This window comes from Accipiter gentilis, chromosome 19 (assembly GCF_929443795.1).
Source record: "Accipiter gentilis chromosome 19, bAccGen1.1, whole genome shotgun sequence".
NCBI lineage: Eukaryota > Metazoa > Chordata > Aves > Accipitriformes > Accipitridae > Astur > Astur gentilis.
In genome coordinates, this window is record NC_064898.1 from 17,436,274 (window position 1) to 17,464,179 (window position 27,906).

The 27,906-nt window shown below is 40.5% G+C and overlaps 2 protein-coding genes across 3 annotated transcripts in view; both read left to right on the plus strand.

Moving 5' to 3' along the window:
* The window catches only part of SLC36A4 (solute carrier family 36 member 4), a 118,417-nt gene extending 103,577 nt beyond the window's left edge, over positions 1 to 14,840 (plus strand). For both annotated transcript variants that reach the window (XM_049823608.1, XM_049823609.1), the window contains one exon: positions 13,483 to 14,840. In XM_049823608.1, coding sequence (XP_049679565.1) covers positions 13,483 to 13,790 — 308 coding nt within the window. In that variant the 3' untranslated portion in view covers positions 13,791 to 14,840. The remainder of the gene's footprint in view (positions 1 to 13,482) is intronic.
* Positions 1 to 27,906, plus strand: part of TAF1D (TATA-box binding protein associated factor, RNA polymerase I subunit D) — an 815,997-nt gene that overhangs the window by 354,366 nt on the left and 433,725 nt on the right. The window lies entirely within an intron of this gene.

Below are 27,906 nucleotides of genomic sequence, written 5' to 3' on the forward strand. Positions count from 1 at the left end.
AGTCGTGGGATTTAGGTGCCCAGGTTAGCTACTGTGATGGCACTTGTGGATGTGTGTAGCAGAAAAGCAGCTCCTCATTTGGGCGTTTGTCCCAGATGGCCAGGATTTCACAATGAGTGATGCTGTCCCTTGGTATCACCATCACATAGGTAGTGCTAATAGAAAAAGAAGCGTGGTGTTTTTGAGGGACTGTCTGCATTGGTTTACGTTCTTCAGAGGCATGAGGTTTTCTCATAAAGACTTTTCTCCTGTAGTACTGAACCACAGTATTTTTAACTAAGTTCAAGTGAGAATGTTCTGTGAAACCTGTACCTAATATGAGCCCACGCTGAAACAGGTAAATTGAAGCCAATGCCTATGTTCTGTGTCTCCTTTCACATGTCCTTTTACGTTGACATTGAACTTTGGGGTAAGAGAGTAGTTTATATCATAAAAAGGAAAACCTTATTATCTTTAATTGTTTATTGTTTAATTATGCTGCTAGGTAAAAATATAATACCTAATTTAAATTAAAGTTTACTTCATGGCTTTTGTCTGAAATCTTACCTTTTTTAGATGCTTCTTTTTTGAGAACGAAAAGAATATTGAGTTTAAACATTAACTCAACAGTAACTTTTCGGGAAAAAAAAGTTGTTGGGTTTTTTTCCTGTGGAAAGTTAGAAAATTATTATCTAAAGAGCTGTAGGATAGACATCAGTACCATGCTTCACATTCATCTCAGATGAGCTGTAACCGGAAGCATACTCACTTGACTTGCCAGGCTTCTGCATCTTTATTTGGAACGCTACCAGCAGGCACCATTTTTACTTTGGGTAACTGATACTTTTGAGGATGTTGGCAGCGGTGGTTGTAATGCCTGCTAGTTAAAAAATGGCATTATAGTACAGTAATATCTTGAGCTTGATATTTAGTATTGCCTTTATTCTGTGGCAGTCCATACTGCTTTATAAAGTATATTTACACATAATTGTTTCACTCTCCACTTAAAAGCATTACCAAAGGTAAGGCAGAGTTTGGTGTAGAAAGAAAACCATCCCTAAAACAGAATGCAAAGCATTTGAGGACAGCCAAAAAAAAGGTATCTGATCATGTAACACCAGCTCAGTTCTTTAGTTACCATCTATTGTGTAGGTACATGGTCAATTAAGAGTAATGCTCTTTGGTATCAGAGTTCCAGCATAAATATTAAAGCTCTAGCAGAAACTGCAATGGTGCTAAAGTTTATTATTTTCATATTGTTTTTATCTGTTACCGTCTAAGTGCCTTACAAAGGAACTACTCACTATTATTGTTGCCATCTTGCAGATAAGGACACCAGGGCATGGAGAGGGGAAAAGATATGCCCAAAGCTACTAGAAGACCCAGTGCGAGTGATACATGCTGAAAAACGGTTTCCTATGCACAGATTAAAATCTTTATTTCTAAGTATAAGGTGCCTTCCCTTTGCTTATGGAGATACAAAATTACAGGACCTACAATCCCAAACATTACGATCATGGGGGATTTATAAGCTGTTTGAGAGCTCGTCTTGTCCTGGTACTTTTACAGTGTTGAAAAATCACTTTCATTGACCGTTTCTTTAGACCAGCTGCACTGCTTGTCTCCTGATAGACTGCAAAAATGTTAATTTTCCAGTCAATAGTCCATCAAGATGCTTTCTGCTGCTTTGCTGTCTTTCCTTCTCAGATAAGTGCTTGTTTGGTGTGCTGCTATTTCTGAGCAACCTACATCCTATGACTACATCCTATGCAGATCTGTCAAATCACTGGCTCTTACGAGTACTGTTTTTAACAGAAAATTTCTTGACTTGAAGACTGCCTGCTGTTTTACGTTGACCGTTATAGGGCAGGACATTTAACTACTTCATTCTTAAGTAAAAAGCTGATTTGAAATGTAACTTTAAGTTTGCTAAACTTAGTAATAATAGAAAACATGTTCTTTTCAGAAGACTGCTTCCTCAGAAGCCATAGTGAGACTTTTATAGCTATATCATTTCTATGTTGACAACGTGCACAGCTTTTAATTTTTTTTTTTCCTTTAGAAATGTTGAAATGGAGCTGTGTTTTAAAAACCCTGCACGAAATCCGAAAATTCCGCTGGCAAAACTTCAGTGAATCAGCAATTTGGTTTCTTAAAAAAACAACCAACCCAGAACACATAGCTTGAATAATCTTCTGAATCAAGAGTAAAACTAAATTTTTGGCAAATTTCTTTGGGTGATTTAATGAACACTGTTATGTTTAGAAAACTATAATTGAAAGGTAATTTTGTAGGTGAAAACTATAAACCCAGTGTTTGGGACACTCAAAGTGGGATTTAAACCTCAGTCCCCTGAGGAGAGCATCAAACCTGAGCCCCCCTATTCCTGTGTAACCGCTGTAAGATGAGGTTATTATTTTCCCTCTCCCATCAAGTTGAAAAGATGATGGTGAGCTCTTTGAAAATTATAGCTGAAGGATATTATATAGCTGTACAGGCTTATGATATGCAGTCACGTGTTTATGTTGGGTATTGATTTATTTGGGTCACAAAAAACTAAGAATAAGTGCTAAGGAGTGTGACCCCTCCTTTTGGGCGTGCATAGCGCACAGCGGGTGTTTCCAGACATCTGGCAAAGAGTGACCTGGGCAGTAAGCCCCAGCCTGCAGCGAGCCCAGCTGACTCGACTCGGGGAGAGGACAGTGCTTCAGACACACGCTGCGCCTGGATTTCCCCATGCTGAGCTGTAGGCAGCTATGCATTTGGCCGTCGGGTTTTCCTACATGACGAAGCAAGCTGCTCTCTCTGAACTTCACTTTGCGAGGTGAAATACCGACAAATTAAACTCATCTGCAGATGACTGCATTTTTTGATGGATTCGGACCGCAGGCCACAATTCAGTACTTCACCTGCCTAAGCCTGTCAACACAGGGAGCTGAACCTCAACTAGCTACCGCGCATGATTGTCTCTGGGAAGCTAAGGCACTTGGCAGCTTGTTTTTTCTGTATCATCAATCAACACAGCAGGCTTTAATTCGTGCCTGGGACACCAGCTATTGCAAAGTGTTATTTTGGGAATGCATTGGTCATCCCACTGCAGTGTGATTGTTATCTTGTTATGGGCATTATTTTTTAATTTGCTTTTGATACGTTGCAGTGTATTCACAAGTTATTTATTAGCATGTCAGTAATAATATAATACCTACCATATGCAATAGGTATGGATCATACCAAAAACCTCTGCATTTTCACAGCCCAAAGTAAGCAGGCCAATTCAGATACTTAAAAAGTACATGAGAATCCAAACATTTGCTTTTTATGAGAAACTTTTAACATTGTGTAAAATCAGAGTGTGGCTTCCCATTTGAAAGTGGCTAAAATTTCTCTGGGGACTAGAGTATTTGGTTTATAAGATACTTAGCACTACTATTATTTAAATAATACAGTGTAACATCTGAAGTTATCAATAAGCAAGAACAAATATCTTTTTAAGCCATTTTTCTTAAGAAATTAAAAAACCCCGTGAAATCACTATTAAAATACCAATTTTAATCGATTTTTTGACTCATGATTAAAAATCAATGAGGTAAACTAATTTGGAATTAAAGGTGATGTCAGCGGTCTTTCAGCACTGTTACTTTGTGCTACAGGGACATTTTTCTGAGACATTAGTATTGTAGTGAGCGTATTATCTAGGCTTAAAGAGGATAATTCATATCATCTTAAGTGATCATTTCATGGTTTTATCAGTTACAGGAAACTTTTACTTTCCCTACTAGCTGTAGGATTTTTACCAGCCTGCAGGTGAGTATGACACATTAACCACTATTCTTTAGTCCAGTGAGTTTTTTACCCATCTGGTTTCCCTCCATCCAGATAAAAGAGTATTGTGGCAGATGGTGTCAAAGACCTTTCTAAAGCTGAGTAAATGACATCTACCGCTCTCTCCTCATCCATAAATCCAGTCGTTGTATCAGAGAAGGCAATCAGGATGGTCAAGCATGATTTATCCTACATAAATCCATCTTCTGTTCCCAGATACCCTTTTCTCTTTCATGTGCCCAGAAATATGCTCCTAGATTACTTGCTCCACGATTTTTCCAAAGGGGGAATGGGACCAAAGTGAAGCTGACTTGCCTGTATTTTCTTGGATTATTCTTTTGGACTTTCTTGACAACATTTACTTTCCTGCACTCACCAGGGATCTCCCCCAATTTCCATGACCTTTCAAAGACAATATAGAGTGGTGTTAGAAGGACGTTGGCCAGTTCTCTTCACTCTTGGATGCAACCCGTCATGTCCTGTATACCTTTACAGTTTGAGTTCTCTCAAGTAATTCCTGATTCAGTCCTCATCCACTGATCATAGTTCTTGTTAAGCTCTTTCACTGAGCACAGGGGCTGGGGAGACCGACTGAGGCAAAGGCAACACTGAGTCCCTCAGCCTTACCTGTGTGTACTGTCACTAAATCCCACACCCCATTCAGCAGCAGGCTCGCACTTTCCTTCTTCAGCCTTTTATTACCAATGTGGTTGTAAAAGCGCTTCTTACAGCCCTTGGCATCCCTTGAACATCTCGGCTTCAGCTGAGTTCTGGCTTTCCTGAGACCATCCAGACATGTCCACGTGATGTTTCTAAATTTCTCTTTTTGTAGCATGTCCCTGCTTCCATTTCCTTTATGGTGTTTTTTTTTAGGTTAGAGCTCTGTCATGAGTTCCATTCTTAGGCAAGCTGGTCTCATAAGTCTTCTTGTTTGAAAATTTTGCAAATTAATGTGTTCCTGCTAATGGAAGCTGTAGCACATACCCCCAAACACAGGTTAGAGACTCGTAGCTCAGAAGTTTTATTACAGTTATCCAGAACAGAATCTTCTTGTTCTCTAATTTATTTAATACTTGGGGGGAGAAGGGAGAGCTAACTTACATCTGTTATTTAATAAATTTTTAGTCCTTAGGTGGTAATTGGAGAAGATAATTTATCTGGCATAATAGTTGTGATTTATGGCATCCTGATGGATTCTATTCTGACAAGAGAATTCCACATTAACATAGATATTTTTTGTCATCTTAATCGGCTGTTCCTTTAATAATCTTTAATAAAGAAATGTAAAATTTTACTATGAAATAGAACAAGAAGCCTGAAGGATAAAGATAAGTAATTTTAACTATTCCTAAAGGTGTCTTTTGTAATGTGTCTCCTTTATATGTACATGTTTAGTATTTATTCAGCAAAGTATAGTAGTTTAAGATTAAAGCTAAATATATTCAATTTAATCTTAATTACATTAAATTTTGCTCACTTTATGTGGTAATCAAAAGGTATATAATGAAATTTTTATTTTCAAGGGTGAGGGCAAGACAAACTCTTTTATATAAAATTCTTTTAACTTATTATTCCCTGAGTCTTGCTTTCGTTATAAGACAAAAAAGTAGCCATGGATCACTGCCCACTTTCCTGTGACATAACTCAATATACATAGTGCATCCAAGAGAAAGAATAGGGAGTATGGAGTGATGACAATGAGTGAAGGGAGACACAACTTTCCAGCAGCATCGGAAGCAGCATAGCTGGCTCTTCAAGGCTTACCCTCTGCTCTCAACCTTTTTCCTTCACCTCTGCTCCCCATAGCAAAAACAGTCTTGTCTTTGGATGAGCAAACATTAATTTTTGTTTGAGCTGTTGGGAGCCCTCCAGCTGTCTCAGAGTCGCAACTTATTTTAAGAGACTGAGAAAAAGAGGACAGAAGTTTAATTGCAGACTCATTTCTGGTGGCTCCATGGAATCAGACGTCTGAAGGAGAGTGAGTGGCAGTGGGAACAGTGTCAGTACTGTAATGGTGTAAGATCATCCATTTAGAGCTCAATATTAATGACTTTCGCTGTATGCTTTACATTGATTTGTTGAATCTGGCTGCGTATAGCAGTTGTTTACATTATTTCACTGAAGTATGTCTAAAAAGATTTGTATGATGAAGTATCGGTAGCAAAGCCCAAATAAACTTACTGCAGAGGCAAATGAATAAATACAGTGTTTCAAATGTAGCAGTCTAACCGGATGTCATTTGTGAGCCCATGGTTTGTGGTTAATTAAATGGTGGAATACATTTGCCCGTAATCCAGCTTGTGCTGCGCCAAGCACCTGTGCTTGCTGGTTTTATGAAGATCTCTTGGTGTTGCAGCTCTGGGCAACCTGCAGCATGAGGAGCTGCTTATGTCTTGCTGCCTGGTTTGCTTTGTATGTTGGCATCCAAGAGGGGTGCTTAGTAAAAAGACATTAATTCTGAAGATCTGGGGGGGGGGGGAAGACAGAACAGGATGAGGAGGCCAAGCAATTTATTAACTACCACTTTGACGTATGACTGGGAGTGAGCAGGTCACTCCGAGTGGTCCTGAGGGGGTGAGCGGGGTGAAGAACAGCCTTATACCCACATGCGTCACTGCTACTCCGTCCCTGTCCCTGTCCATCTGTACCTGCTCACGTGGCCTCCTCCTGCGTGGGATTGTTGTGACACTGAATTCTGCTTAAAATGGGTGCAGATCCTGGAAACTGAAGTCTGAACAAGTTACGCTACCTGAATTTTGGGGTCGTATAAAGGACAGACGGCTAAGGGGGAGAGATTTTGTTTGTGGAGCACAGGGGGGACCGCTGTCCTGGGAGGGGGCTCTCGTACCACTGGTGTGTGCCAATCCTTAGCCTTGGCTGTAGGTATTTTAGGTAATGTGGTAAGAAACCTGGACTCGATGCCCCCGTTAAATCACTGTTTGGTATGATGTCATTCTTCATGCATCTTTCTGCATAAGGAATAAAAAGAATATAAATATAAAACCTTCCATAAATAGCTTTGTAATCTCTGATGCAAAGTGCTGTAAAAAATGAATTGACTTGCACATCTTTGAGAAACTGATGTGGAGGTTCTGGGGAGGGGATGGATCTTCCATTCACTGAACAGGTTATTAAGGCTCTGCTGTGTGTCGGGGCAGTGTCCTGGATTACCTCTCATTGTGAAGGGTAAGGATATTTAAACCATCTTCTCCTGTATGAGTCTAGTCTTTCCTATTAACATAGGACAAAGCAATCATAAACAGTGAAGAGTAGTGTGAGGGCAAATGATGTGAAATACTTGCTGTCTCTGCCTACTGTATGTTGCAGGAAGATAATGATGAAAGAGTTTTCCGTGCCAAAGGGAATAAAGCCAAGCCATATGATGTGTGCGGCTGTCCTGTGTGCAAGCTGTATCTCTTTTTCTCTCCAGTGTGACAGTAGAATTTGTCACCTCGTAGTATAACTGCAATTTATCTTCTGCTTTGTTCTTTTTTCTGTTTACTTTGGTTTTGAGATTGAGCTGGTCTTTAAAACCATGCTTTTTAAGAAATTAGGTTAAGAAAATTATTTTGGGTGAAAACTGAATCTAAATAATTTTTGAAGAAATTATCTTCTGTACGTATCTTATAGTCTTTTGATGTCTCAAAGAATAGCTAAAACAAACACCACCTCAAACTCTATGTTAATTAGCATTTCTAGCCAGAAAAAAATAGTTTTCTAATTCACAATTATGTAATATCAGGATCTTTATCTAAAATCCTTTTTTTAAACTGCATCCATCAATACGTAGATTCCATTCTACCTGTGTGCAAAGCTCTCTAAATTACTCGTAAATGCCCTTAAGTGATTATTTGCATTAGTTTATCTTCAGGTTAGTGAGAGGTTTCTACTTGGTCTAGTATTCCTTTGTACATACGTATCAAAACGCAGTTTAGTTTCCGCTGTGGAACTCTCAGGGAAGGCATTATTTTATTTTTTTATTTATTTATTTAAATGAACAGCTTTTTATTGAAACACTAAATTTTGTTACATTTTGTCATCTATTTTTAAAATATGAATTATTTTAACTGTGATGTAGTATGTTACTGTTTTATAAAAGAGAGATAAATGATTTATTGTGGTTCTCTAAATGAGTCTGTGATGTCCAGCTGATGTCAAAGGGGTAGCACGGACTACTTTGCCTGCCTGCAAGCCAAGGTGGAAGATATAACTCATGTACAGAGCACGGAAATACGTTTGCACAGAAGACACGACACAGATCCCCTGCTCAAGTGACCACTTGAGAAGATGTAGATATCCTGACTTTCTAGTTGTCCAGCCTGCACGTGTAGACTCCTTGCAGCCAAAGCTGCTAAAGCCTTCTGGGGTACTCTGTAGCAGAGAAATGGTTTTCTGTTCTCTTAGGAGGTAAAGGAAAATAACTTGGGTGATGTGGAGGAGAGTGTTGCAGAAAAGGAGGAGTGAGTTGGAAGAAAATATGAAGGTGCTGCATTAGGGCAGGGGATACGGGAAACAATGCAGTAGGGTGAAGGGAAGAAGAGGATGCCAGTTTGACTGGCGGAGCACTACTGCAGTAAGGAAAGATGGACAGAGAGCACAGCCTGGGATATTGAAATAGGAAGGAGGATTCAGGCTGATATTTTGAAGTGCCATTTCGCCTACAGGCAGAATCCTTTGGCAAATGTTTAATTGTAGGCATTTTTTCTTCCTGGAAGGGACTCTTTCTTTGCCACATCATAGGCATCTGTCTGTTTAAAATACAATTTTGTTTTGTGCTTTTAGAAAGTCGTATGTATGTCAGACACCCATCTTTAATATATCAATGCTTCAGTCTTCTGATTTGGTCCTGGAAAAGCAGTACAAATAGAGAGTAACTTCGTGGTGTGCTGACATCCTGCGGAAGAGGGACCTCTTCAGCACTATCACTGCCTTTAAAGAAAATTGGTTGTATATTGCTTGAGCCAATTATTTTGCTCTTCAACTGTGTGAATTTACCACTCCCCAGTAATATCCAGCATTTCTTGTACTTAAGAAGGCCTCAGTCTTTTTCACCATGCTTATTTATAAAATCTGCTGTTTGGACAAATTGCTTGGGCCATACTACTGATCTGGTAACATATGTATTACTTCTTTTCTTCAGGTGCACATGCTTAAATACCCCTGACCTGGTTTTTGTCAGAATTATGTTTGAATACTTAGATAAAATCTAAAACCTGGTACTATCTGGAAAGTAATTTCTTTTAATGATTTTAGTAAAGAAATATTAAACAGCTTTATTATTGGGCTAAAATAAAATTTAGTAGAAATTATCAGTATTAGCCTTTTAAATTTCAAAATTACTTTCTGGCTTCATATAAGATGCTTATAAATCAATTAAGTCCTACTAGAAACATGGAAAAAGGCTTTTTAAGTGAGCTGTATCATTAAAATCTCATGATGAAGTCATAACATGTTTTGCTTTTGATCTGTGTATGGACAGGACTAAAATTATAATTCAATCTTTACTTAGATCCATAGGTCCTAACTACAGCAGTGCCCATCTTGCTCAAGAATTTAGCATGGCATGTGCATTACTTTTTGGTAGAAATAAAGTAGGTCAGTATTTGATACTAGAGGAAGTATTGGAGTATGGTAATCACATATTTGACTTTATCTGCAGTTATAAAGCACTTAGGCCGGGCAGTAGTAAAGATGGCAAAACTATTTTTTTTCCCAGCAATCTCATTGAAATTACCTTGGCAAGCAAGTCTGGCTAGTAATGTGCTGATTCTGTAACAAGGAAAGTTGTAAAAGCAGCACCATAAAATAAACAGAATAAAATCAAAGATATCTTTCCACTGGGGTGATAAGTTCCTCAAGAAAATAGGAACATTCTGCTATTGTATTCCTCCCCCAAGAAAGCCCCAGCTGACACAAATTGGTGACCACATAGCTAAGAGAGGCTGGAAAGTCCATTAGTAGTTTTTGAGATTAGACTGCAGAGTTTAGGGTAGAAGCAATATGATGCTATCTGTTGTTATCTCTGTGGGATGCTTTGTTCGTATGTGTCGCAGATAGAGTCACGCACTTCACTCGTAAGAGAGAGCAACAATACACTTCATTGATACAACAAAGTTCAATGGTAAGTGCAACAGTGGTTTAACAAGATTTGATGGCAAGATACACTTGATTATTAACTGCGCAGAGGACAGGGTCAGACAGAACTGTTGGGGAGACCCTCCTGTTGAGTGACAAGGTTCAGAAAGGACCCCCTTGTGTTCTAAACTCCTTCTCAGAGAGGAGTCGGTGCAGCTGGACCCACTCCTAGTCCCAGACTTGGTCAAGTTGTTGTCTACAGGTTTATATATGCACAATCAGTCCTTTATATCACTTAGCTAAGATTTCAAAGTTTAGCACGCTGTTAATCACGTACTGAGAATCTGTTGTGGCAAGGAATCTCTCAACCTTGAGGACTAACCTTGAGAGGTGTCCCTACTCGAGGGGAGGTCCTGCTGTGCAGCCCGCTGCGGTGCAGGAGAGCTCAGCGGACCCTGGGCTCTCTACTGTTTATAAAGGTGATTGGCTTATAGTCATATTTGCGTACCCGCAAGCCAGCATACCAGATAGCCCTTGGCTACTACAGATGTTGCCGTCCTTCCCCCAAAGCCCAGAGTAAGCTGGATGCAGCCATCAGAAACCCCATGGGTGGTTATGGCTTAAGCTGGAGGTGGTGCGAGCACACCGCCACGATCTGGCCCTTGCTCTTTTATTCGAGGCTGAAGACAATTTAACTGTTGGCCGAAAACTAAGAGTCATATTAATACTGTAGGACTTACTTCTTCACTTGAGATTCCCAGAGCTTCCAAACCAGAAAGTTTTATGACTGTTGATAAAGGTTCAGAATTTCTTCTTGATGATGTATTTTTAAAACCTATGCATGGCTGGGAAAATCAGGCTCCCTACCTGTAGGAATGCCCCTTGTTTTCTTCTCCTGGAAAATGGACCCCTTTCTTAACTTTGAGGACATTCTTTGGTGGGTAATAAACGTGAGGTGTATTTCTCTTGGACTGTTAGAGAATGAGTAAGACACTTATGAAAACCTTGAGACACATTTCCAAACTTCCTTCCACAGCAATATCCAGATTCATACAAATTCATATGAGCCAGACAAACATTTGACAAGATCCAAACAAACAGCATTTTGCTTTTCTGTAACCTGAAGCAATTATAAACTGTAGGTTTATTTTTTCCAATTAAAAAAAAAAAAGAAGAATATTCTTATTATTTGTAATAAAGCAGAATGTTTCAAACAAAACTATGAACTATAAATTAATGAGTACCTTCTAAATTCTGGACATGTAGTATTGAAAGAGGTCTATTACAGAAGTTGAAAATCTATGTTTAATGAATACACGCACTACATCTATTAAATTGGCAAGATAATAAATGTGCAGCTCTCTCTTTGACTTCAGAAGAACACATTCAACACATTCATTAGCTGAGAGTTTTACCAGTCGTTGCAAATATACTTCAGCTGCGCTTTTCACTTACAGGCTGTGCATTGCTCTGCATGTATCAAGCACGTTTGCCAAATAGTCTGGTCTGAGCACTCATGCTACGTTGTTTGGGCATTCATGGTGGCTAGTCTTATGGCTTGAATGCAGTTATGGCTGCAAAAGTTAGAGAGGTGGGTACTTGTAACTTACTGACTTTGGCATAATTCCTTTCTTGTCCCATTCAACTTTGTCCTAGAAAATGCATAAACGTGTGGCATTTCCAGTCTTTAAATGTCACATTCATGCAATGGAAGAAACAGTTTGGCATTGAGTAGGTCCATCGTAACAGTGAGAGATAAAAAACTTAGCTATTTTTGAAGGTCAGGGTGTTCTTAAGGTTTCCTGAAGGACACCTCTATCTCTGCCCAAGCTTCGTTTGGCCACATGGTGCCTCTCATACCTCTGTAGAATCATGAAGTGTTAATAAACTATACTTGTAACAAGCAAGAACAAGTTAATTGATTTTTCTTGGCAGATTTGTGCATGAAATGCTTCTTTCAAATCGGATGGGCTGGAGAATCCTTTATCCCTCTGTGGGTTTATAACTTAAGTCTTGCCTCCTTTTTATGTGAGATCTCTGTAGTTAGGGGTTTTAGTAAAATGTGTAGCAAATGGTTACCTGGTAGCAGCAGATAACTGTTGTGTTCTGTAAGTGAATTTTGAGCTGATTTGTCAATGCAGTTTTCCCCAAGTTAGATGTTCTTGATGGAGAACATCAACACTAACATAATTGCGTATGTTACCTTTCATCATCAGATGTTGTCAGAATTGGAGGCAGCTGGTTTATTACCTATTACCACAGCAAAGATGCTCTGCAAATAGAAAGCTTATCTTGAGAAATTATAAAGCTGATATGCACCTTCTGGTTTTCATCCTCACGCTTGTTCCATTTTTTTATTGCCATAAACATTGTCTGCATAATATTGGTTAGTGGAGGAGTTGCTCTAAAGCCAAACATGCTTTGTTATGGCTTAAGAGTTAAGAAGGGAGGTATGGAAGAACCAAAGCATATTATGTGATATTTTTGATTTGCTAGTGGGTTTACACCAGTTTTCCCCATTCTCTTTCTTCCTGATTGCTTCCTTGTCTTGATGAGAAGTGATAGAAAATGGCAAGCAGGCAGATCCTGTGGATGTTTACACTAATGTCTGACAGCTAGAAGGCAGTATATTAATGGAAGGGAAAAAAGACATTTCCACCAAATACAGAGGATCATATAGAGGCCTGTGCTCAGCTGGCCTTTGAAAACTGTTTTCTAATACAGGACTGAAAACGTTACATGACAACTGGTGTATCTGACTTAATAGTAGGGTACCTTGCCTAGTCTTGCCAGCTGAAGGGGTTAAAACCAGATGCGGTTCTGCTCCAACTTGATGGATTCTGTTTCTATGAATGGTATAGTTTCAGGAGGTGAGACCAGCCATGCCGTGCTAAAAGTCTGGTGGGCCTTGTGTTCAGACTTGTCTCTTGGCAGAGCTAAGTTCTCGTTCAGTTGTCTGGGCAGCTATTATAGTGGCATTTTACAAATTGAATGCAATTGTTAGACCAAGATATTTCAAGAGGCAAGTTTGTAGGTAAAAGTGACTTAAATGATTCTGAGACTGCCAAGTGGCCAGTGGGTTTGGTTAATTTTGAACAATTGTATGTCACTTTTAGATTATTAGTAATATATAGTAATTAATATATTGTAGTAATATATATATAGTAATAAATAAATATATTTTGCCCACTGTCTCTTGGGCAGCATGCAACGGACCCTTCCACTGCTCTTCCAGAACTTTATTCTTTCATCATAAAAAACAAGAACCAAAAAAGTAAAATGTCTCAATACAGTTTCATATTTCTCATTTCTCTTATGATTTGCAGGCCAAATTTATTTACCTCTGTAAGTGTAAGAACACTTTAAGATCTGCGCGCTCGTGCAGAAATTCAGAATTGAAACCAAGTATCTCACGTGAGCACGAAGATGTATTTTACTCACAAATACATGCATTAATCTGTCTAATGCACACCACTTGTAGCTGGAAAAATAGTGAATGATGGAAGTTTTTAAAAAGCCTGAACCACTAGATTATGTGTTTGTCATGGTGTTGTTTTTCATGAGGATGTTGAATCTGAAGCCACTGTTATTCTTCTTGTGTTTTAGGTGCTGTCGCAGTTTTGATCCCTCGGCTAGATCTGGTGATTTCTTTTGTCGGCGCTGTCAGCAGCAGCACTCTGGCACTTATTCTGCCACCTCTGGTTGAAATCCTCACTTTCTATAAGGAAAACTTAAGTTTATGGACAGTATTTAAAGACATTTTTATAGCTGTCATTGGAGTTGTTGGATTTTTAACAGGGACATATGTGACGGTTGAAGAAATTATTTATCCTGCATCCACAGTTCTAGCTAATGCAACAGAGAGCATCTCTGCAGATTTAAATGCTACAAACTTACTGAATGGTTTAAAGTAATAACCAGGCACTATGAACTATTTTGTTCCTTATCAAGAAATTCTAGATGGGTGGCAGACCAACGTGTGGGACAAATTCCCATGGATTTTAAATGAATTTTTGAAAAATAGCATGCAGCCCTTTATTATTCTGTTGTTTGTTCTTTCCTTCGTTCCTTTCCATCCGCTACCTGAATTGACCCCTTTGCTCTCAACCTCTGCTCATCTAGTGAAAAACTGAATTGACATCAGGATTTAAAATATATACATGAATATAGGAAGGAAATATGATTTTAGGTTATTTGTGAGAAAAAAAAGAATAATTTTTATAAGGAAGTCAAGATGCCTTTCTCCTCAGAAAAGGTGGAAGTCACTCCATTTATCATATCCAGGCAGCAAGTCTGGGCACTACGGTTTTCCCTCCAGCTCTGTTGTAAGGGTTGGAGTGGGAGCTCAGTGGTGCATAGACCTTCTCTTGGCTGTCTCTGACAGGGTGAATTGCACCCCAGTGAACCAGAGACACCTTAGTTTTAAAAAATCACAACTGTGTTTTTCATTTCCATTCTGGGGACTTAGATATTTGTCATGGAGAAATTTTTGGGTAGTTGCAGTTGCCTGGCTCTGATTCCTGGGACTTGGTATGTCCGGAATCGGTGCACTGTGCGGAATGACTGTGACTCTTGTTCAGTTTTTTCACATTGGCTCCAAGGGAAGTTTTTCAAGCAATGGGAAGGACCAAGCCCTTCCTGCCTAGTATAGCAGACCAACTGCTGGTGGTGGGTTACAACAGTAAGTATAAAGGCATTTTTTCATGCTGACCATCTTAACATTTAAGCAGAAGAATGGACAAGACCGTAAGGTAAGTTTTAGAGGTACAGGCTGGATCTTTTATTACACCAAAATTCAACCAGTTAGGAGTGTTCTTGCTATCTTACGTGATCTGTTACTATATGTTCCTGTACCATGATCTGCTCAGCATGGCCAGACCCCTACTCCAGGGAAATGGCAACTGTGATGCTCGATAGAGCCACAGAACTCTGACTGTCCAGAGCAGCTTAAAGATACACGACGTTCATTTAGGATGAGACACTACTTTCCAGAATGGAGCTTGTGCCATGCTTTCACATGTATAAGCTGTGGGTTATTTGTGAAAGATCCTGTGATTCCACAGCACGGTGAGCTGGGGAGGGCACTGAGGATGTCTGGTTTGAAGCCCTTTCTTCCTCCAGCGCACCACCTGCCTGCAGGTTGTCTGAAGAAGTGACTCAGGACTTGCTTTCAACTACTGGTACTTTGTAGAGAGGTATGGTTTATGAGAGACATAGGGTATACATGTGAAAATACAGTATTTTTTTAGAAAGTAATTATATATCCCTTTAGGATTTTGAGTGAAAAGTTACAGGATGTTGTTTATCAGAGCAATATTACTTTTAGGATGCAAAACCATTCAACACCACAAATGATAAGCAGTTTATTTTTGTACATTTTGGTGACTGCTGTCCTGACCCATTTTTAACATCATTTCTTTATCCTTGATTTCAACTGTACAAATGTATGAAATACTGTATTTTTTTTTAACCTATTGCTAGAAGTCTGTAGACTGCCTATCTATATTTCTATTGGAACAGAAAATAATTATTTTTGCATTCTTATGTTCTGCCTTAAATAGGATCAAACATGCCCTTTACTGATTTTTGCTGCTTTTGTCTATTTTGGAAGAAAAAAAGAACAAGTTGATAAGTTAGTAATTGGGTAGAAATTAGTTTTGTTCAGCAAGCCTGCGCATTGAGTCTCCACCTGGAATCCTGATTTTCAGGGTTCGTATTTGACTTGCTGGCTCACACTTCATAGGTGACTTTCACTCCAAATGATAAAGCTTTATTTTTGGTCTTGTTTTCTAAAAACACTCTATATTTTGTACAATAATAGAACTGTATTTATCATACTCATTCCTGTTATGAAGAAACTCCTTTTTCTAAGGAATGTTTTTAATTATAATATTCCCTCAAGAAATATGGTATGCCAAACCTCTTTACTGTATTCATACAAATTAAGATATAAATATACGTAATATTTTGCTTGCCTTCAGTATATTCTTCAGAAATCTACCATTTGGTAATCTACCATTTGGTATTACAGTGCTAGAGTAATATACTGCTAGATATATCTGTATTTGTATTTTCTTTTCAGAATATTTCCCTAGTCATCTACCACATGGTGACTGTATTTGAGCACTTTCATCTCCATGTTGATGAGGGCATTTCTGATAGGGATTTGTTACAGCATGTGGTTCAAACTGCATGTATTAGTTCAAGCAATAGTTCTGAGTAATGTTCTTATTTTCATTTTAGTGTGGACAAAGTTAAATACTTGGCAGGCACTTTAAAGGGATGAGTCCCTGCAGGTATGATACTATAGAATTAACCTTTCATATAAAAGTGCCACAGAGGAGCAAACACAGGTAGTTAGCAGAGAGGCAAAAGGTAGTGGAGAGGCAGCTTTTTGTCTTAAAAGGTTTTTTAGTCTTTAGGCTGTTTTAAAAGACATTGTATCTAAGTATTTCCATCTGTTTTCATAATGAATCTGTTGTTTACCTAAACCATATGCTACACACTGATAGAATGTATTTCTGTGTAGCATATTTTACTTGACATAAAATACTTCTACATGGAACATTTTTAGTAGGACTGTTAGGATTTAAATGAAAGTTATTTTTTGTGTTAGTTTTGCATCTTCCTACCCATGTGTGTTTGGAGAATAAAGGACTGTCAAGTCCATTCATATCATCTTTTCTGCATCAATTGCGTCCTGGTGAGCAGCTCTGCCACCTTCTGCCATGGTGCAGAAGGACTTGACCAGTTCAGGTTTTGGTGGTGATTTTTGGCCAGTGCAAGTGAATACTGACACGGTACTATCAATGAAGATTTGCTGAGCTGGGTACCTAGAACCTAAGTAGGTGGCCTTGGTACCCAGATGAATGCTTCGTATCTTTTTGAAAGTCAGGTGACTTGTTTAGAAGCTTGATAGGTTTGAGGAAACTAATCTTAGCCATCAAACTTTGGATAACCTGGCCCAAATACAAACCCTTACACGTCTTACTGCCATGTCTGACCGGGGAGCAGCCTGTCGAGGAGCAGGTTTTCAGACTGATGTATTGCCACTGACTGACCAGGTATGAAGTAATGTGTTTATGCAGTGGGCCAGTGTTGCTGTGTCTAACAATGTTGTATCTTTTGAATCTTTAAAATGTTAATTAATATATTTTGCACAATGTTGATTTTCTCCTACAGTGTAGGATTTTTGTTACTTTAACACTCATACAATGCATTTCTGTGGCTTGCTCTTTCAAATAGAAAGAGTCAGGAATCAGAGTATTGTGCTTTGGATAAGATTAAAATGTCACGTAGTAAAAAGCTACTAAGTCTGAATAATAAGAGTGTTCCTATGAAACATTGCCAAAGATTTAAAAGATAGGAAATTCTGACAGAAACCTCTTCTGAATAATAAGAGTGTTCATTCAGCTTTTAAAGTACTGTAATATAAGTTGCAAGTTAAGATGCAGGGAGTGAAACCGAGAGATTTAATAGGTGTGGTTTACATTAATATATATTTAAGATGGAAATGTACTTTAGCGCAAGCTAAATTAAACTGAAAAACGTATGTGACTGGCTTATGTTCCTGACAAGGAACAGAAAGCTATTGTATTTATATACTGTACCTGCACTTATATTTTACAATATAATATTGTTAATGGTTGTAATGTAATTTAATCATTAGCTGCACTGTAAGTAACGGGATCATTTTCTTGTCTGTAGCTGTTCATCCTCAAATATTGGGCAAGTAAGAGGGTGGGTTTGCCTAATGTTCTGTAGCTTTAAATCTTCTGTATCAATAAAGACTACAATAATATTACCCTGCTAACTCACTGGTATCCTGCCTGTCACCGCTACTGCATCACTAGAAGAAATAGCTGTCTTAATGCAGAATTTACCTTTGAAGTTACCAATGCAATGGTATGGGAATGGCAAGCAAGTGACTCGAGACTGTCAGATAAGCTCAAGAGCTGACTTTTCATTGACCATAAATCTCATTTCAAAGTCTCATTTGGTGCTATTTGAGATGCCTAAGAGCGTCTAGACATCCATCCAGTTTGTAGATCTGACAAGAGACCTGAGCTCTCCCGAGCAGCAGTAGGAGACAAGGCAAGATACACTGGGGCATCCCAAAGGGCAGTGCATGCCTGTGCTTGGCAGCTAGACTGAGCCCCTGGACCATATAGGTAGTAATGGAGCTTAGCGAAATTTAGCTGACCGGCCACTCGGGGGGTGTGGGGGGGTGTAATTTGTCTGAACACAGTACCTTGTGCCATCTTCAGGTGTTGCTCAGGTTTCCCATAAGTCACATCTTTGGTGATATCTGTGCAGCTCCATGCAAATGTCCCAGAAATACGGTGGCATTACAGATGACACTAAATGCCTGTCTTGAGGCTTGAACTTGATCCATTTTTATGCATCTCAAGTGTGCTGACTTGCAGTCTAGGCTTCAATGACTAGTATAGGAGCTTAGACACCCAGGTCACATACGGACGTCTGTATGTGCACTATGCTATCTAAATTTAACCTAGTGAGAATACCCCCAAAAGTCATGCTGCTTGCGTTGGCAACAAGGGTGTGTAACTCTGAAATACTAGTGGTGGTTTACCACCCTGTCTTGCCTTGTCTCCTGCTGCTGATCAGGAAGAACTCAGATCTTTTGCATATCTGCTAATCACACATGGACGTTTTGATGCTCTCATACATTCCCAGTTGTTTCAATCATTGCTTATGGCAATAAAGATTTGCCTTTTTGTAATTGGTTTTCAGGAACCCTCTTTCATGGGGTGGTGATGAGGGTGGATTCCTAAGCTAGAGGTATAAAATAAAATCCAGATCATGATGTCCACGTTCTGGATGACCCTGCTCTGTAGTAAACTCTGAACACCTGAATAAGGACCTTGACCTGCAGACCTATGGAATAATTTGTTTCAAATATTTTGCTATAATATTTCCCATGTGCTTACCTCAGAACATACTGTAGTTGCCTGTTTCCTAATTCCATGTTAAAGTAATAAATTTAAAACATTTCCAACCAACGTAAGGCATCCCTGGATTGCTCTCTGAAAATCTTCCATTGTGCCTTCTGCAGAACTGCACCGCCATTTACATATTGTTTCTTTTCAAAATATGTATTTAAATGAAGATGAATTGAAATAGGATTTGTGCTGTCTCAACATGTTGACAGAGATGGGAAGGTGTCGCTTGGAAAACTACAAGCTAGAACTGAGGAATGAGATTAGTTGGTGAAAAACCTGAAGGACTCCACTCAATTAATCTTAGGTAGAGTGAAAGGTAAGAGGGGCATAATGGAAAAGTGATTATTTTATTAATTCGATATTAAAATGTTTCCAGATGATACGGAGAAGCTGTGTACATCACTACCATTCTATAATTGCTGGAATGTATTATGAGCCTTGTCAGACCTCCCACTCTTCTGCTTTAATTTATTCTGTTCTGTATGGAATAATCTGTATTTCTGCTCCTTGTAGGTTTCTCAAGTGTCAAAGTATCCTCTGGTAGAAAATTAAGCAATGCAGCTAACATCTGTTATAGTTTATTTTTCTCATGCTGTCTACAGGAGAAACCAATGCAACATTTTGTTAGGGTTTCAGGAAGGGAGAAGAACCTTCTCCATCCTTTTGTGTATAATCTACAGGCCTCCTGCAGATGTTTTGGTTACCCTGGACCATCTTACATGGCATGAGAAGTCTGAATCTTGCCCAGAGTTAGCCAAGTTACCCTCTAGATTCCAGTATGGTACTGACTAGTATAATATAGATCTGTGAGCTGACTACACCGGTGGACATATGTACTAAGACTGGTTTAAATATTAGTTTATAATTACTGTTAGTAGCTGAGTGATTTCATATTTGAGTTCTCCTAGAACACTTGGGTGAGTACCATCTGGTAGTGGTAATTTTTTTACTCTTGATTTAATTTGTTTTTCCTAAAATGTTTTTATTAACAATTAAGAATTGACCTCAATTTACAATTCTGTAGAATCACTCCATGCAGATAATAGCTGGGGTGTAGAAAGCAGCATATAAATAGACATTTAGTTTGAGTTCAGCAAACATTTCAGTGCACGCAAAAGGAGATGCCTCTGAAATTACAGAACAAGAATCTGCAAGGTTATATGGCAAAGGGATCATCTCCACATATATGAAGGAGCACAGAGGCACGGCTGTGGGTGGATGGAACCCCACTTTAGATAAATTTACCCTTTTTTTCATTCCTACAGGATAAGGCCTTATTAAGGGTTTATCTCAAAAGAGCAAGTTTCACAGGTTGCACCAAATGATTGAGGAGCCCATCTTGTGGAACAATGAGAAGGAAAGAGAGCTGGGGCTGATGGTGTGGCTAAAGACTGATCTCTGTAAACACAAAGGAATGGGGGAACCCCAGTAACCTGATCAGAGGGATGGAGCCCCTGGCCCAGCTGCTCCCAGCGCTGTCACAGGACAGCAATTGGCCTGTGGTCCAGGTGTGAAAACCATCAGAATGAGTCAATTGGAGATGCTCTCCCAGGATCACCCCACAGACCCAGGGTGTTACTGCTTATAGGGGTAGGGGACACCCTGTGGGACATGTAGGAAGTGTATTTTGGGATTGTACAGGACTTGTTATGGACATTTAGGGTAGGAACCAAAGGTGAGAAAAGGGAGGGATCAAAGTGTTCTGGGAAAAATAGAGGAGTTCTATGATTCTATGAATGTAGAGATGAAAGAGGCCAGTCAATCACATGTGAGCAGGGGATGGTCAGTACAGGTGTCTGTCTGTCCATGCCCTGTGCCTGACCAGTGCAGTCTCTCCTGTCTTCTCACTAAACTCCATTTATAGCTGTTCCCTTCGGTGTCAGCAACTGGAGACTGGATGCCTGAAACCAGAAGCTGGAGAGGTCCATATTGTGTCTCTATATGTGTATATATGTACATGTATATATATATTTATATTTTTTTCACTAACAGCCTTTCATCCTGATCAGCCAGAGAGGGGAACAGGATCAGGCCATTGGTGCTGTTTGTGAGTGAGAGCACTGTGTTTTCTGTCTGTGTTGATCTTTGTTGCTGGCTGCTTGCATATGTATGTAGTGTGTGTGAGTGTGTACACATACGTACTTGTGCTTATTGGGAATATGTGCTCAGCCTTATTATGGGCTGGACCTGGTGACATGGAACTATGGCAGCCTCACCTCCTTTCTGCTACCAGATTTGGCAGCTCCTAACAGACCCCACTCATATTCCCTGAGAATACTAGATTCTCCTGGTGCTCAATCTCATTGCCTGATACTGCTCAGTTTTGGCCTGTCTCTGATTTTGCAGTAGAGGGTACATGTGTCCCCCAGCACACCTTTTCTTTACATAATGGCTTCTTTACTGTTTTTTAAACAGCTGTGGTACGTTGACCCTAGCTATGTACCAGGTGTCCACCAAAGCTGTTCTATCACTCCCCTTGCCTGAGCTGGACAGGGGAGAGAAAATATGACAAAAGGCTCATGGGTTGAGATAAGGACAGGAGAGATCACTCACCAATTACCATCATGGGAAAAACAGTCTCAACTTGGGGAAAATTAACTTAATTTATTGCCAATCAACCAGGGTAGGGTAATGAGATATAAAACCAAATCTCAAAACAACTTCCCCCCACCCTTCCCTTCTTCCTAGGGAAGAGTTTCACTCCTGAATTCTCTACCTCCCACACCCCAGCGGCACAGGGGGACGGGGAATGAGGGTTGGGGTCAGTTCATCACACATTGTCTCTGCCACTTCACCCTCTTCAGGGGCAGGACTCATCACACTCTTCCCCTGCTCCACTGTGGGGTCCCTCCCATGGGAGACAGTCCTCCACAAAATTCTCGAATGTGAGCCCTTCCCAGGGGCTGCAGTCCTTCCTGAGCCGCTTCAGCATCAGTCCCTTGCCTGGGCTGCAGTCCTTCAGGCACTGACTGCTCCAGCATGGGTCCCCCGCGGGGTCCACAGGTCCTGCCAGAAAACCTGCTCCAGCATGGGCTTCCCACGGGGTCCCAGCCTCCTTCGGACACCCCCCTGCTCCGGCGTGGGGTCCTCTCTCCCCGGGCTGCAGGTGGAGATCTGCTCCCCCGTGGAGCTCCCTGGGCTGCAGGGGGACAGCCTGCCTCACCAGGGTCTTCATCCCCACGGGCTGCAGGGGAATCTCTGCTCCGGCGCCTGGAGCATCTCCTCCCCTCCTGCTGCACTGACCTGGGGGGCTGCAGGGCTGGTGCTCTCACATCTTCTCACTCCTCTCTCCTGGCTGCTGTTGCGCAGTTTTTTTCTTCCTTTCTTAACTCTGTTCTCCCAGAGGCGCTACCACCATTGCTGATGGGCTCGGCCTTGGCCAGCGGCAGGTCCGTCTTGGAGCCGGCTGGCATTGGCTCTGTTGGATGTGGGGGAAGCTTCCAGCAGCTTCTCACAGAAACCACCCCTGTAACCCTGCTGCTACCAAAACCTTTCCACGCAAACCCAATACAACAGCTCAATCGTTTCTTTAAATTTTTGGATGTAGAATTTTGTGAAGTGCTTTTCATGACTTCTGTGGATAAATTACGCTAGACAATCTTTTACTCCTGGCCTTATGATTTTGTCTGACTTTGAATGAGTGAACTCAAACTATTGAAGCTAGTGAAGTTCTTTCAATTCTGTTCTAACATACGCACTCAGAAACAAAGTTTTATTTTGGGAGCACTCCCATCTTTACCTGCACACAGACACTTCAGAACTGATTGTTCTGTATTATAGTTTTCAGCAGCTTGCCAAAATGGTATTGTAAACACCCCCAAATTCAAATAACAATCATATCTTTAACGTATCCATTCCTCTAAATGTTGACATAAAAATACCATTGGAAAGTTCAGAGTTTACTGATTATTTTTGACCATTTTCTTATCTAATACAATTGCTTTGCAGAACAGAGCTTTTTGTTGTTGTTTTCAACTGCCAGCCCTGAGAAACCAAAGAGTCCTGGGAAACCAAGCCCAGTGCTTTTTTTTCCTACTTCGTCACGGATAATAAAATCGTTGTGAGGATTAGTTAGTCTCTCAGCATCATTTATGCTACACCGTCTTCTTCAAAGCCCTTCAGAGACACTATTGCTGTTAATGGATTTATACTGATGTGAAGTATTGGAGTAATTCTCCCGGCACACAAGTGAGAGGATCCATTTGTTCCCACAGCTGGGCAGGCTCTGAAGGGTGTCAGCCTAGGGCTCAGGAAACTTCTTATCACTGAAGTGACTAAATACAACTCAGCTGTACACAGGGAATAAGTCTGTCAAGTGAGAACTTGGCCTCTTTCACCTTGTCGGTCCTACAAGCTGTCCTTGAAGGAGTATGTAGTATGTGGGTTTTCCTGCATATGTGTTAGCTTTTACAACACAGGTACTACTTTGCTTTAATCTCCGTAACTTTGATCAGACTTTTCCAAATTTTTGCATGGAGAGTTGGATCAGATTCATTTCTTTGCTTTCCGCTCTCATTTGACAGCTCTTTGTTGTCTGAAGTTTCTGTCAGAACCCGTGGTGCATACACTACCTCTGCAGAGTTATTGCACCAGAATGCTCTTCCTCCTGACTCTGAGTCCATGGATACTTTTGTGACGTCCCAACCTAATGCTTCACCCTATCTGTCACTTAGGGATTCCTTACTTTGATAATTTTTTAGCTTGAATTCTCTGCCATTTGAAGTTCTATATTGCTATAATAATTGCTGAAGTCATGTCAGCTTGGGTGAAAGGTTCTCATTTTTTATATATAAATATATTTCATATATCTTTATTAAAATTACCCATTCTTTTCCTGTCTAAGCAATTTTCTTGCAAGTCACTGCTATGCCTTGTGTCCAGTGATCTTTCCTGGCTCAGAGTGCAAGGCTTGCCCTGTCCCTGGCTCTCAATTTTAGACTAAATCATGCTGCTTATCATCATGCTGTGGGCTGTTATTTATGCTCTGCTTTGTTCATTCGAAACACCTGTATATCATAAACACATATCTCAACTAATTTATTCCAGAATCTCAAATTTCTGCTTGTTTTGTTGAACACAGTTGGCACAGCTGATTTTAAAAGATGAGAATTGGAGGGAGTTTAAGGACTTGGTTGACAGTGATTTCAATAAGAAAACGTGCCTCTGTTCAGTGGAGTTATCTAAGAAATGAAACAAGGCATGTTCAATTGTTGTTGTGGTTGTTACTTTAGGTGGGAAGCAGGAAAACTCCTCAGAAGGCTTCCTGAGCCACATGTGCCCTTTCTGGGACCTTTACAGTGGTCCCAAAGATCACACGAACAGCGGTGTCGCAAAGATCACGTGCAACAGTGGCACAAAAGCCCCCAGCCAGTGGACCTGTGTGCTTTCTGAACACACGCATAATGGCCCCAGGCACAGTAGATCCCTGGTGAGGTCCCTATTGGCTTAATAGACCCCAACCAACCATGAGACCGTGTGCCCACAAGCGTAATGGTTGTAAGCGACAACCCGCAGTGAATCGGGATTCGGGGTTTTATTTACCAACAAGATCAGAGGTTTTGCCCTACTCGGTTATCTCACCTTCATTCTCTCACTACCCCCCCAGTGCTATGTTCACTGGGTCCTGACTTCCCCTCCCAGCAGGGAGGTTGGGCACAAAGTTTTTTTGGCTGGTGCTGCAGTTACTAGTCCTGGGCAGTACTGGCTGAGGTCCCTGGGCACCCACCAGTGTTTGTGTCCATACATCTCTCCCATTTCCAGGACCTGCCCCACTTCCAGGATCCTTCCTCCTGCCAGGTTCTTCACCTTCTTCCTCATAGAATCATGGAATGGATGGAGTTGGAAGGGACCTTTAAAGACCATCTAGTCCAACCTCCTGCTGTGGGCACAGACATCTTTCTCTAGATCAGGTTGCTCAAAGCCCCATCCAACTTGACCTTGAACACTTCCAGTGATGGGCCATCCACAACTTCCCTGGTCCTCTTCTTTCCAAGATGACTTCTTTTCAGGAAGCCTTCTTTTCCACCACTGCTCCCTAGTTTTTCCCGTCTGAATAGTCCATGTGCAGAAGCAAAAACACATGATGAGCCTCCTGACCTGTGGCTCTGTCTCAGGTTTCTTTATTAATTGGAGGATTCAGGATTTTCCATTTTTGTTTAATCCAGGTGTTATCAAGATTTACAACCAGCCCATACCAGTTGCAGCAAGCAAGTAGCAGCCTTCTACTTCAAGAGTTCAAAAGCTCAGTTTTGGACATTCAGCCCCCATCACACATAGACACCTAATTATCTGCTGCCTCCTAGCATTCACAATTTAAGCTATTTTTGCCTACAACACAGGCACTAAATGTCCTGTCAAGTCCTACAAAGTTGCTCAAGGCACTGGAGAGAAAAGGTGATCTCCTGGCATGCCCTGAAATAACCTGAGACACTAATAGGAAGTTTGGCTCAGAAAGCCTGGAGCTCTTCAGGTGAGGACTCCAGGAAAGAAACCTGTCAGGTGCACCCTTGCTAAAACCTCCTTAAAATACCAGTGCTCTTGTGCCTGCAGCACAGCCATGTCTCAGCCGAAATGCGGCTGAAAAAGCTGAGATGAAGAACCGGGCTGGAAGGTGAAAAGCCTTTCTGGATGTAGCCCTCGTGCGTGGGACAACCCATGGAGGTCATACCTCACAAGACTGACTGCTGTTGAGAAAAATCCTACAGCAACCAGCAGTGGCCCCAGCTCTTCCGTAGGGCCTTTACAGGCTGTTTCTGGACTCCTCATCTTTCCCACCTATTTTTTGCAGCCTCAGACTACATAGGTTTGCTGGAACTTGCTTCATTTGTAAAAATCTGCATCCGACAGTCAAGCTTTTGTTCTTCCTGAGATTTCCCTCCCTCTCGATTGAGCACACAGCTTCTGTTTCCATCAGTTTCAGCCACCTCAGGTGATTATCCTTCCTCCTTACAAATGCATTTCTGCCATGTTACATTTTATTTCTGTAACATGCCTCACCTTACACTGTCACATGCAGCGCCAGTTGCTCTTTACAGCTTCTATGATTTTGTCCTGTAGATGTTGGCATTTTCTTGTTTTGGAGGCAATGCTACAGTTTGTAAGAAGCTTGTCAAACATTTTAATTACAGGCCTGCACGTTTAATTCATAGTATAGAACTTTTTTCCTTTGTTAAATTAACTTTATTAAATTTTAAGTTTGTGCTACATTTCTTAATTAAAATACAGCAGGATGACCCTTCTCAATGTCCTGAATAATAATGATCTTCATTTTTGATACAGAACAGGGCTATGGGTCCTGGAACTGCTGAAGGCCAGGCTGGCGTCACAATTTTTGTACTGCAGTCACGTTGTTAAACTCAAAGAGAAATGATCCCTTACAGACATTGCAATGCCAGCAAAATTTATTGACATAACAGTATTTTCCCAGTGCAGTTTATTTCTTTTGGGTCTTAGGTAAAGAAATGTGCAGTTTTTCCTGCAGTGAGGTGAACTACCATATGGTAGCAAACAAGACTCCAGCTTGCCTAGAGACTTTCCCTTCAAACTATGTAGCTTCTGGTTTTGCAGTGGTTGTTGACTGCCATATTTCAGTCTTTACTGTCATATCTCTCTGTATTTGTAAAAGAAATGGTTTCTTTTTTCGGTTGGGACTGCATGGTTTACCTGTCCCTCTCCATGTTATGTTCGAGTTAGATGAAGTGGTAAGGCAAGAGAAGTAGTAATGTTCAATAAAAAAATATGAATGAAAAGATAAAAAGATACTAAGCCATCACAGTATTCTGAAATCAAACAAAGTAAAGTAAAGCTCTTACTAGCACTGAAGACAAGGTGCTGGGCTCGATAGGCAAATACAGCAAATAAATCCATTTCCCTCAAGAGTGTACCTCCTCTGGTCTTCAGTGTTCTCACTTATAAACAGCTCTAGTTTGCTGTGAATTGTCTTGAAAGCATGTCTGAAAAATAGATTTCCAGTGTGCTAGGCTTTGAGGAAATAATTCAGATTTGTATCAGCTTCAGTGAGGATTTGGCTCACTGTGGCAATTAAGCAGGTGAGAATAACTGATACCTTTCTTTCTTCTTTCCCTTCTTCTTGCTACTGAAGGAAGACACTTCAAGAGCAATAATACAATGTATTCCTATCAAAAGATCAAAACTAGGGCAGCAATTACCCAGAACTGTCTGAAATACAGGCTCTTTTTTGCCTCAAGTCAGGCATGCAAGGGAGATCCCCGGGTCTGCTAGTTACTTTTGGGATTCTTGGCTCATATCAACAGTTATTATTAGGAAGGGACCACCCGTTAGATAATTAAGGCAGATGTTCAGTACTCTGCATACATAAATGTGGATATGAGTGGCTCACTTCAGGCAATGTTTGCTGCAAGCTGCAAGTATTTATTAGCTTCTACCTTCCCTATACAATGTACCCTCCCCTGTAAAATAGTACGTGAGCAGTTATGTGGGTATTGTCTCATGTTCGATTACCTCCATCAAACTTTGTCAGGTAACATAATTTTCTGTTTGCTTCATCCATGTAAGGAAAGAATGTCATTGCTGTGTGTTAGAAAATACCAAATACATCACTAGCATTTCATTGTATCTTCCCCCTTTTTTTTTTCTTAACAGAAAGTTAGTACATCATAGAAACTTTTGGTAAGACTCTCCTACATTTTTCCTAAACTATAAGTGATATGGGGTCATACTGCCATTAACAGTCTGGAGGATTTATAACTAACAAAGGATAATGTACACCTAAAGCCTCTATGCTTCTTTGACTATCTCATCTGCAAGTGTAACTTCACTCTTCATTTGCTTATTTCATGAATAATCACTGCTCTCTGCAGTCACGTGAGGAGCTCCTGGATTACCTATAGTTTTGAAATATCTAGGAATGCTTCACCTTGTGCTGCAAAAACTGTGCAATCCAACACAAGGGGCTCCGAGCAGAGCCCTCAACATGTATTGGACAAACACCTGCAGATCTTGGTCTGTCCTTTCCTCTTTCTTTCTCGCTGCTGTATAGAACACATGGCAGATGTAAATACATGCATTAGGAAAGAAATCTTTCTGC